The sequence below is a fragment of the Mustela putorius genome, unplaced genomic scaffold (genome assembly GCF_011764305.1).
Source record: "Mustela putorius furo isolate JIRA1106 unplaced genomic scaffold, ASM1176430v1.1 tig00000596_pilon_pilon_pilon, whole genome shotgun sequence".
Taxonomy (NCBI): domain Eukaryota; kingdom Metazoa; phylum Chordata; class Mammalia; order Carnivora; family Mustelidae; genus Mustela; species Mustela putorius.
Genome location: NW_025421428.1, coordinates 3,374,420 through 3,386,782, shown reverse-complemented (window position 1 = coordinate 3,386,782; position 12,363 = coordinate 3,374,420). Strand labels below are relative to the sequence as shown.

Genomic DNA, 12,363 nt, shown 5'->3' with positions numbered 1-12,363 from the left:
GCAGGACTCGATCCCAGGACCCTGAGATCATGACCTGAGCCGAAAGCAGAGGCTTAACCCACTGAGCCACCCAGGCGCCCCAAGACAAATTTTCTTATAACTCCAATTTAAAGAAGAATACAAGGGCCACCTGGGTGGCTCAGTCAGTTAAGCATCAAAATTCTAACCATGGTTGGACAACTTGTCTTCTTTTTGTTAGCACACAGCTAAAGGGTATTATACAATAGGGTGACTGATTTCCCTTGAAAACTTTATATGGGAGCTCACTATAGTCTGAAAATCTAACTATATTTTTTAAAAAGCTCTAATTTCGTTCTTAAGAGATGAGTATTTTAGTGGTTTCCAAAAGTTTTGCTTACCTACGCTCTAAATATTGGGGGGTGAACTATGTACCCCATTGACACATTTTTAATTAGGATCTAAAGCTTTTCACCATAAAATGTTAATATTTAAATATTGGTTATAACAAACTTTAAATGTATACAGCAAAATCTAAATACCATAACATTCTATTTTAAAATGCCCAAATAAACTGTTATTAACAACAGATTAGATATCAATTCTTCTTCTCTGTGAACACATATTCCCATTTCTCTTTCCTAATGTTATGTATTTTATGCTTGAATATTTTCTATTTTGTTGCATAATTCGATGCAACAAAAATATATAGATATGTTGAAATTGAAATTTTTTGAATTCTTTTTTAAATTTAATTTTAAAAATTTATTTATTTGACAGACAGAGATCACAAGTAGGCAGAGAGGCAGGCAGGGGTGGGGGGAGCAGGCTCCCTGCCAAGCAGAGAGCCTGATGTGGGGCTTGATCCCAGGACCCTGAAATCATGACCTGAGCCGAAGGCAGAGGCTTTACCCCACAGAGCCTCCCAGGCGCCCCTGTTTTTGAATTCTCTAAGACTCTTAAGTGTCTAGTAATTGCTTGTGGATTTAGTTAAAATTATGAGAGGATTTTGATACATATTGTCCTCAAGTTATATATTAATGTAAGGGAAATCGACAATGCTGAATCTTTCACATCTCCTTGTCCTTTTGCTTTATTCATTAGATCAGTGGCCAGCTATTGGCCATGGACCCAAACTGACTTGCTGCCTCCTTATGGCCTTTAATCTAAGAATGGTTTTTACATTTTTTTTTTTTAAGGATTGAAAGAAAAAAATTTTCATGGCACATGAAAATTATATGAAATTCAAATTTCAGTGTCCATAAATAAAGTGTGCTGCCACACTTATCTGTATAGGTATCATCCGTGGCAAAGTTGAGTAGTTGTGACACAGACCACTAATGTGGTGCTTTCATTGCCTTGTGCTGCTGCTCAAGGCGCTGCCAATTGCAAAGACACAATTGTAACTCAACAGGCTTTTAATGTCCATACGTCTCACTGCACTGCCATATTTTGTTTAATTTTTAAATTATCAATCATTTTATCTTATCAAAATAAACAAGAACATCTGTGATATCTCAGAATTAATCCCTCTTAATTAGCTTTCCTTGAGTGTAGGTCACATTTACCTATTTCTTTTTACCCAGTAATTTTGGATTAGACCATGAACCTTATTAGTGAAATGTTATAGTGACTCTGGAGTCAATCAAGTTCCTGTGGAGATCTTCTATTCTTCTTTTTTGTTTTTCAGCAGGCAGTTGTCTGAGTTCAAGCCCAAACCCTGAAATTTCTGTTCTGTTCTGTTCTATTAGCCTTGGTTTGGATGCATGGAATCTGTGCTGGGTGTTGTTCAAGGGTTGGCCAGGTTTAAGTAAATTTTATATGCTGAACTTGGAATGCCTTCACTTTTCAGCTCTGGTGGCTGTTTAATATTCTGTCTCCTGGTTCTTCAAGCCCATAGATGGCAGTTTCTGCCAGGGCCTTAGGCACTCATCAGGGCACTACTGGGGCCTTCCCTCAGGTAAAAACTGTAGTCAACAGGAATCTCACCCAGTATCATTCCTTCCTTCCAGCTGCTCCCTTCTCTTCCACTTTCTAGTACCTTTAGGTTGTGTGTGTGTGTGTGTGTGTGTGTGTGTGTGTGTGTAGTCAAGAGCTTATAGTTGTGTTTGCAGAATGGTGTCCAACAGGATCTACTTGGCCATCACTGAAAACAGAACTGCTGCGGTAGGCTTATTTAATTGATATTCTATTTTTGAAAACTGACGATATTCAGTTTTAAACATTCCTTTCTATTCCCAACTTATTAGGAATTTTTGTAATGAATTTATGTGGAATTCTGTCAAGCCACTCTTCTCCTGGGGGAATGGGCAACCCAGTAGGCTTCTTTGACTCCTGCCCCATCCACCCAGGTTGTTGTATTTCCCAAAGAGATAATTAAGAGGGAAATGGAGCACTTTGTTTTTGAGAAATTCCTCAAATTAGTCCTTGAATGTTGGCACTCTTTCTTGTTTACCTGCTTGATTTATTCTGTATCCTATGATTTTATGCTTTGGGATATAGTTCTTAATTCTGCCGGTTCACTAGATTTGGGAGTGAAGATGAAAAATATTCATTTTTAACCAAAAGTAGGTAGGTACTATTATTATTATCTGCATTACAAAGATGAGAAAATGAGTAGTTAAAGAGGTCATGTGACCTGATTTTATCATACAGTAAGAGGCAGAGCCAAGATTTGAACCAAGATCTTCCTAGAGCCAAAGTCTGGCTGTAAAATGGAGTACAAGTGGGGAATTAATAAGCGACAAGATTGGAAAAGTAAGGTGGGGACATATTGGGCAGGGCCTTGAACACCAAGAGATGGAGTTCTCAGTCTTTCCTAAAATCATTATTTGTTAAATACCAAAGGCTAAGCTAAAAGATACAAAGAGGAATAAGACACATAAAGTGCCCAAGCCTGGGGTTCCCACCGCCTAAGGTACAAGCATGTAAAGAGACCATGTAACAGATGATACATGACAACATGAACAAAGAACCTGAGAAACTTCACACCTGATTTAGAAGGTAATGATCCAAAGAAGATAAGACATTTCAGAGCCAGGGCTAAGCTTGGCAGACATCCCTTCACGTTGCTAAACTCTACAGTAGCTTGTATGTGTATGTCTGAAAATCTAACATGAGCTTGCTCCTCTGCCTTAGAATCTAAGGGATTATTTAACCCTGTAAAAACTCAGGGACAGTTTTGTATCCAGACGAACGACGTCAGGGCACACTTTCCTTATCATAAAGTGTTTTAATATAATGGTTCACTGGTTATATTTCAGTTCTGTGTTAAAATGTCTGCTGTGGAGGAAATCTGTACATCAGGAAGCCCAGCTATCAACCACCAGGGCAGCAGTCCCTCCAGATGTGTGTCCCAGAGAGTAGAAGCTTCCTCCAGTCATCCAGTGTCCTTCACCGTGCTTCCTCTGGAAGCTGGCCTCCACAACATCAACTTTTCACTGGAGACTTCACTTGGAAAAGAAATCTTAGTAAAAACATTACGAGTGGTGGTAAGAAAAATGTGCTTTTTTTTTCTGTTTCTTTTTAATAACACTTTTTTCATGGGTGGAAGGGATTAAGAGTATACTTATCGTGGTGAGCACTGAGTAGTGTATGGAATTGTTGAATCACTATTGTACACCTGACTGTGTATCGATTATAATGGAATTAAAATTTTAAAAAAGAAAGAAAAAGAATGGTAACAAACACTATTTTCAGTCTGGAAAAAAAGTTGTCAGCAGCTTATCATTAAGTGGATCAGAAAAAGAACACAGAAAAACAATATAAATATGAATATAACAGAATGCTAACATTTGGGGGAAACAAAGTAGAGGATATCTCAGGTTTTTGGTATGATTCTTATAACTTTTCTTTCAGTCTGACATTATGTTTTAAAAATTTAAATAAAACAATGGTACTTCATGATTGTAGAACATATGGAAGAATGAAAAGCTACAGAGAATAAAATTAAAATCACTGATAACTCCCACACCCAAAGATAGGCAACTTTGACAGTTTGATATATAGCCTTCCAAGGTTTTCCCCCAACACATTCAAAAGGCATGTCTTGAAATCTATGTGCCAGACATTGTGCCAGGTATTGGAGATCCAGCAATAGATAAGACACAGTCCAGGCATTTATAGTTTAGAATTTATAGTCTAAAAAATGTTTCATTTACAAATAAGAGACTAAAAAAGGAAGAATATTATCATTTATTAAGTACTATTTACCCACATAGTCTATTGAGTGTTTTCGTGTTATCCTAGTAAGATTAAGGTTCTTGCCAAGAGTCACATGATTAGTTAATAACAGAACTGGGTCTTCTTACGTCTTCATTCTCTGACTTATGTTTTTAGCCACGCAATCACTTCGGTAGACATATACTGACTTATTTTGTACAAGGCATGTCCTATGTATCCTTGCATGGTAGTTCCATGCACAGACTAAGGAGACAGGCTGCCTGGGTTTGAATCCTGGCTCCACCACTTGCTAGCAGTGTGACATTGGATAAGTTTCTTGATTTCTCTATGTGCCATTTTCTTCATCTACCAAATGGGAGTAATAATAATTTCTACTTCATGAAGTATTTTTTTTAGGTTAAACAAGATATACATACAAAGCATTTAGGTCAATTTCCTGGCTTATGATAACTTCTATTTAAGTATTTGGTCTGGTTATTATGCAAGTGGCCAGAAACTCTTATTCTTGCATTTGTGAATATAAATATTTAAACATATTTTTGCCTTTAAATTTTTTTTCAATTGGAAAGTGTCCAAGTTGATCCAAGAATTCAGGTCATATAAATTTAATTTTATTTTTTCATCATTTGAAGGGGGCAGCTGAAATTCAGGGAACAAATTAAGGCTTCACTGAGGGAGTTAAATTTAATTGTATTCTTTACTGAGTGTTTTCTGCCTTTTTAGCCAGAAGGTATCAAAAAGGAAAGTTATGCTGGTGTTACTCTGGACCCAAGGGGTATTTATGGTAGGTATTTTATATGTTGTCTTTTGCTCTAGAAATTAAAGTGTCTAGGTAAACTGAAACATTGTTTTTCAAAATGTTAATTGTCTGGAATAAGAAATATTCATTTCTTAGTTCATTGACATTCTTGATAGCACGTGTTGTATATAATCTGGATGGGTTTAGAACAAAGAAAAAGAATTCCATTATTTTTAAGTGCAAAGCATTGAAATTGTGATAATTGCATGGGTTCTCTTTGATGTTAGTCATTTTGTATCCATCACAATGATAATTTATACTATTTTCTTATAGAACCATCAATCCCAAGGAATACCTAAGAAAAAGTCATTTCCATACTTCTTTAACACACAGTATTTGAAAACACAATAATGCTGATTAATCACTTAACTAACTCATTCCTTGTTGTTCCTACTATCCTACCTTTTACCCTTCAATAAAGATATTCTGAACCTTCTCACGGTTAGAATTTTGCAAATATCCAAGCACTTAGTCAAGGCTCATACACTTAAATATACACGAAATTTAGAATGGGTTAACAATTCTGTTCAACAAAAAAAGATAGCCTGTCATAGTTCTTATTAAATGGGTTAAATTTACCATATTATTGCCTTGAATCATGTTTCTTTGCTTTCAGTCATATAGCAATGAGGGAAAAAAGCTTACCTATAAATCAAGACCCTTATACCCAGAGAGCCATTTCTGAGAATTGCAAAGTAAAGCAAAGCAAAGAATTCAGATCTTTACCTTTAAATCAGCTGAGTATCATAAGCTAAGGATGATTTCAACAGAGTAACAGGAAGAAAAATCCATCCCTTTTTTATTTAATTTTATCTTCACATAGACCTTCTTCCAGCATGTCCATTGTGAAGGATCTGTGGGTAGAGATATTACAAATTCTGAGATTTGGAGTCTCATGAAGTTACTTATATCAAGCCGCAGAGCCAGTGTGTCTTTATTTTCTTCCTGTTTACCCTGTGCCTCCCATACTGACATTACTGCAAACAGATTTGCAAAATGGCCCTGTCTGGTACATCCCAGGTGTGGACATCAGGGCCACACAATGGGAATGATCTTTTATCTGGGAATAAATCTCTCCGTCAAAAATCTTGGTAAAAAATTTGTATAATAAAACCTATGCCTCTTTCCAATCTTGCCATATAACCGTTTCCCTTATTGTTTTAGACAACTTAGATTTAGGCAGCTTTATAACTTTCTAGAGAGCTAAATAGGGTAAAGATGACAATTAACTTCATCCAGTGAGTTTGGAGAGTTTATTAAATACTTCCAATATTTATGTGTCAGAAATGCTATATACTTTATAGAATTCCTTTTTTTTTTTTTAAGGCTAACGTATATTTGGAAAAGTAGATGGACAATAACATCACTGGAAATTTGGGGGAAAAAATCAGTGAGGGAGAAGAAGGTATCAGAACAAATTATAAAGTGATAGGAATGAAAATAGTGTGGCATCAGCTTAAAATGAGGACTAAATGTAGAAACTCAATCCAAGGAGCCCGCATCTTTCGTTCTTACTTTCTCTCCCCCACAAGCCTTTGCCTCCAAATCTTCTTTGGGTTGCAGGGAGTTCAGCTCCTCACCACCCCCCACTTCTTGGCACACCACATCACTGGTCTGGGCAGGCCCCCTGTGTTTTCTTTCCTCCCTTCATTCCTTTCTCTTTTTTTAAATGTTATGTTAGTCACCATACAGTACGTCATTAGTTTTTGATGTAGTGTTCCATGATTCATTGTTTGCCTAAAACACCCAGTGTTCCATGTAATATGTGCCCTGTTTAATACCCATCACAGGGCTCACCCATCCCTTCACCCCCTCCCCTCTAAAACCTTCAGTTTGAGTCCCAGAGTCCATAGTCTCTCATGGTTTGTCTCCCTTCTCTAATTTCCACCCACCTTCATTTTTCCCTTCCTTCTCCTAATGTCCTCTGTGCTATTCCTTATGTTCCCACAAATAAGCGAAACCATACGATAATTGTCTTTCTCTGTTTGATTTATTTCACTTAGCATAATCTCCTCCAGTCCCAGCCATGTTGATGCAAAAGTTGGGTATTCATCCTTTCTGATGGCTGAGTAATATTCCATTATATATGGATCACATCTTCTTTATCCATTCGTCTGTGGAAGGACATCTCGACTCCTTCCATTGTTTGGCTTTTGTGGACATTGCTGCTATGACCGCTGGGTGCATATAGCCCTTCTTTTCACTATATCTGTATCTTTGGGGTAAATACTCAGTAGTGCAATTGCTGGGTCATAGGGTAACTCTATCTTTAATTTTTTGATGAACTTCCATACTGTTTTCCATAGTGGCTGTACCAGCTTGCATTCCCACCAAAAGTGTAAGAGGGTTCCCCTTTCTCACAACTCCTCCAGTATTTGTTTCTTGTCTTGTCAATTTTTGCCAGTCTAACTGGTGTGAGGTGGTATCTCAGTGTGGTTTTGATTTGAATTCCCTGATGGCTAATGATGTTGAACATTTTTTCATGTGGCTACTTGAATAGACCAATAACCAGTAACGAGATTAAAGCAGTGATCAACAACCCCCCCCCCAAAAAAAACAAGAGTCCAGGACCTGATGAATTCCCTGGGGAATTCTACCAAACATTCAAAGAAGAAATAATACCTATTCTTCTGAAGCTGCTTCAAAAAATAGAAAAAAGGAAAACTTCCAAACTCATTCTATGAGGCCAGCATTACCTTGATCCCCAAACAGGCAAAGACCTCATCAAAAAGGAGAATTGCAAATCAATATTGCTGATGAATATGGCTGCCAAAATTCTCAACAAGATTCTCCCTACTAGGATCCAATAGTATATTAAAAAGATTATCTGTCATGACTGGGTGGGATTATCCCTGGGATGCAAGTGTGGTTCAATATTTGCAAATCCATCAATGTGATAGAACATGCTAATAAGGGGGAAGAGAAGAACTATATGGTCCTCTCAATTGATACAGAAAAAGCATTTGACAAAATACAGCATCTTTTTCTGATTAAAACTCTTCAGAGTATAGGGATAGAGGGAATATTCCTCAATTTCATAAAAACCATCTAAGAAAAGCCCATTCTCAAATTCAAAAAGCAAGTTCGAAAAGCAAATATCATTCTCAATGGGGAAAAGCTGAGAGCATTTTCCTTAAGATCAGGAACACAATTAGGATGTCCAGTCTCACCGCTGTTGTTCGACATAGTACTGGAAATCCTAGCAACAGCAATCAGACAACAAAAAGAAATAAAATGTATCCAAACTGGCAAAGAAGAAGTCAAACTCTCTCTCTTCCCAGGTGACATGATACTTTATGTGGAAAACCCAGAAGACTCCACCCCCAAATTACTAGAAATCATACAGCAATTCAGTAATGTGGCAGGATACAAAATCAATCCATAGAAATCAGTTGCTTTCTTATACACTAACAATGTAACTGTAGAAAGAGAAATTAAAGAATCGATTCCATTTACAATAGCACCAAAACCTTACCCTGTAATAACCTAAAGAGGTAAAGGATCTATACTCTAGAAACTACAGAACACTTGTGAAGGAAATTGAAGAAGACATGAAAAGATGGAAAAATATTCCATGCTCATGGATCGGAAGAATAAACATTGTTAGGATGTCTATGCCACCCAGAGCAATCTATACTTTCAACACCGTCCCGATCAAAATACCAATGGCATTTTTCAAAGTGCTGGAATAAACAATCCTAAAATTTGTATGGAACCAGAAAAGACCCCAAATCACCAAGGAAATTTTGAAAAAGAAAAACAAAGCTGGGAGCATCATGTTGCCTGATTTCAAGATATATTACAAGGCATGATCACCAAGACATCATGGTACTGGCACAAAAACAGACACATGGATCAATGGAACAGAGTAGAGACCCCAGATATGGACGTTCAACTCTATGGTCAGGAAAAAATATCCAGTGGGAAAAATATCCAGTAGAAAAAAGACAGTCTCTTCAATAAATAGTGCTGAGAAACTTAGACAGCTATATACAGAAGAATGAAACTCAACCATTCTCTTACACCATACACAAGAATAAACTCTAAATGGATGAAAGACCTGAATGTGAGACAGGAATCCATCAAAATTCTAGAGGGGAACATATGTAGTAACCTTTTGGACATTCTCCCTTTATTCCTGACCCCTGATCCCATTTCCCTTCCTTTAAATGCACCCACTCAGATCCTATTCTCTATCCTACTCTATTTCTTAAGTTTTTAAACTCAACATTCTGTTTTAAAGGAATACTCTCTGCTTCTTACAGTGTTTCAGAGTATATTCCACCACAATTTTACTTATCTGTCCTATAGGGACAGATTCCCCACCATTGTGAGCAATACTGCAGTGAACATTATACATCTCCCTTTACAGATCTGTCAGCATTAATCCGGACTGTATATCCAGGAGTGTGACTGCTGGGTCAGAGGGCATACATATGTTGAATATTATTTACTGCTGTCCTGTTGGTCTTCAGAATGACTGTGCTATTTACACATCTGCCAGCACCGCGTGAACATTGTCATCTCTCTGCATCCTCACCAGCACTTGTATTATTGCTGGGGTATTGTTACTCTAAAATGTGCCATTTATGAGAGGCATAGGATGCTGTCTCATTGTTTTAGTTTGGATCCTTCTGAGTACAAAATATTTATTGGCCATTTGGTCTTCCCATCTTTGAATTTCCTATTCTTACCTTTTGTACCTTGTTCTATTTTCCTTTTGGGTTTTTTTTTGGGGGGGGGTCTATTTCTAATTGATTTTTGTCTCTGGTGTACTTTTTTTGAAAAAAGATTTTTTATTTATTTGAGAGAGAGCGAGCAAGCATGTGTGAGCGAGAGGGAGAAGGGGCAGTGGGAGAGGGAGAGAGACTCTCCAGCAGACTCCCTGCTAAGCACTAAACTGCATGTGGGGCTCTATCTCATGACCATGAGATCATGACGTGAGCAGAAATCAAGAGTCAGACCCTTAACTGACTGAGCCATCCAGGCAGTCCTCTGGTATACTTTTTTGAGCAATAGTGAACCCAAGTGGGTTTTGAATAGGAATCCTTTATTCTGAGATAGCCAATTCATTATAATTTTACTTTACAGCTATTATATATTTTGGGGGTAATCTTTAAGAAGTCTTTCACTGCTCTTAGTCCACAAAGATGTTATATATTTTCCCCTGTTGGTTTTACAGATTTGACTTTTAAATGTTTTAATCTCTCTCATATCTATCTTTATATGTAATGTCTTGATGGGCCTTTTTTTTAAAGATTTTATTTATTTGTCATAAAGAAAGAAAAAACACAAGCAGGGGGAATGGCAGGCAGCAGAAGAAGCAGGCTCCCCGCTCAGCAGGGAGCCCAATGCAGGTCTCCATCCCAGGACCCTGGGATCATGACCTGAGCGGAAGGCAGACAGATGCTTAACTGACTGAGCCACCCAGGTATCCCTTCATGAGTCTTTTATCATGATTCCTGACAAAGAGTAATATTGACTTCTGTTAGTTTTAGTTTTCACTTCTGTACCTTTTCAATCCGCTAGCAGAATTGCTAATAAGAATTGAAATAGCCAAGGGCAGATATCAATAGAAAAACTAATGGAGCATTAAATTTAGATAATTTCAGACAACCGACTATCATTAAGTACAATGTATTGTTTTCCAGAATCTTTGTCTATATTATTCTCACCCTTATTAAAATCCTTTGAGGAAAATATTATTACCTCTATGGAACTGATGAGCACATCAAGGCACAGAAAGGTCAAGTGTCTTGCCCAGTGTCACATATAGAGGACTCCTTCTGAGTTCCATGCTCTTTCAACCACACTGCAAACTTCTTAAATGTCTTCACTGAGTTTTATTTTAATATTATATCCTCAGGGGCACCTGGGGGCCCTGGTTAAGCATCTGCCTTCTTTTCCAGTTATGATCCTGTGGTCCTGAGATCAAGCCCCGCTTCAGGCTCCCTGCCCAGCAGGAAGCCTGCTTCTCTCCCTCTCCCACTCTTTCTGTTTGTATTCCCTCTCTTGCTGACTCTCTCTCTGTCAAATAAATAGATAAAATCTTTTTTTAAAAATTGCATCCTCCGTATTTATTAAAAGTTAATTAAGAAAGAAGTTACCTGAGGAACATTCCTGTCTCTTCCACAAAGCCATGTACTTGCCCCATTAAGTGGCAAAATGTCACTATTTTCTTTCAGCATCTGCCCTGTGCCAGGGACAGTGGTAAATGCTGGGACCACAGCTTTCAATAAGAGACGGTTCCTGCCCTCAGAGCTTTCCCGGCAGGACAATGAGAGGTGGGGGTCTCTGTGGTGACTGCTGTTGGTCCACAGTAAAACTTCTGAGATCAGATCCAAGCTTCATCTCTGCCCGCTCTGTGGTCTGGAGCAATTTGCTTTCTAAACCTCAGTTTTCTCATCTATAAAATAAAAACAATAACAATAGACCTAGCAAACAGGGTTGTCGTAAGATCCAGTATAACAATGCATTTAGAAGATTAGCAGAGTGCTTGGTGTTCTATCAGTAGAATGATAAATACCATTTTTATGAAATAAACCAAAGATTAAAGTAGAAAAATGCTCAGATAACAAGTATGCTAAAACTCTGTTATTGCACATAGAGAAAAAGTGTCTAAGTTAAATTGAGAGAAAGTGGAAAGAATTTCAGGGCATGCATCCCAATGGAGCTAATCTTCAAATATCCTTGACTGAGCAATTACATTAGTTATTTTTAACTTTTAGTTTCGAGAATAATTTTCTCTCTTTGGACAAAATGGCATGCTCCCTTTTTCTGGTGGAATAAATTTATATAACCTATTTATTTCCTATCTTGTAATGACCAGGAAGCTTACAGTTAAATTTAATGCTCTAAGGAGATTATATAGGCCTAGGGTTTGATAAAAATCCTTGATTATTTTTAACTTACTTTTAAAATTTTAGTATAGTTATTATAGGAGGGACTTTTATTTTCTTTTTTTTTTTTTTTTTTTTTAGATTTTATTTATTTATTTGATGGAGGCAAAACAAGAGAGGGAACACAAACAGGGAGAGTGGGAGAGGGAGAAGCAGGCTTCCCGCTGAGCAGGGAGCCTGACTTGGGGCTCTATTCCAGGACCCTGGGATCATGACCTGAGCCGAAGGCAGACGCTTAACAACTGAACCAGCCAGGTGCCCCAAAGGGCCTTTTATTTTAATACAATTCTTTGGAAGCTAGTATATTATAAGTAACCTGCAACTGGGATTCCTTCAAGAATTCTGGGTAAACTTATGAGATTCTACCTCACACCAGTCAGAATGGCTAAAATTAACAAGGCAGGAAATGACAGATTGTGGTGAGGATGCCAATAAAGGGGAACCCTCCTACACTGTTGGTAGGAATGCAAGTTGGTGCAGCCACTCTGGAAAACAGTATGGAAATTCCTCAAGATGTTAAAAATA

The 12,363-nt window shown here is 37.6% G+C and overlaps 1 protein-coding gene across 2 annotated transcripts in view; it reads left to right on the top strand.

Moving 5' to 3' along the window:
• Positions 1-12,363, top strand: part of C5 (complement C5) — a 108,710-nt gene that overhangs the window by 62,014 nt on the left and 34,333 nt on the right. For both annotated transcript variants that reach the window (XM_045082333.1, XM_004775601.2), the window contains 2 exons: positions 3,222-3,449; positions 4,864-4,924. In XM_045082333.1, the coding sequence (XP_044938268.1) occupies positions 3,222-3,449; positions 4,864-4,924 (289 nt within the window). The remainder of the gene's footprint in view (positions 1-3,221; positions 3,450-4,863; positions 4,925-12,363) is intronic.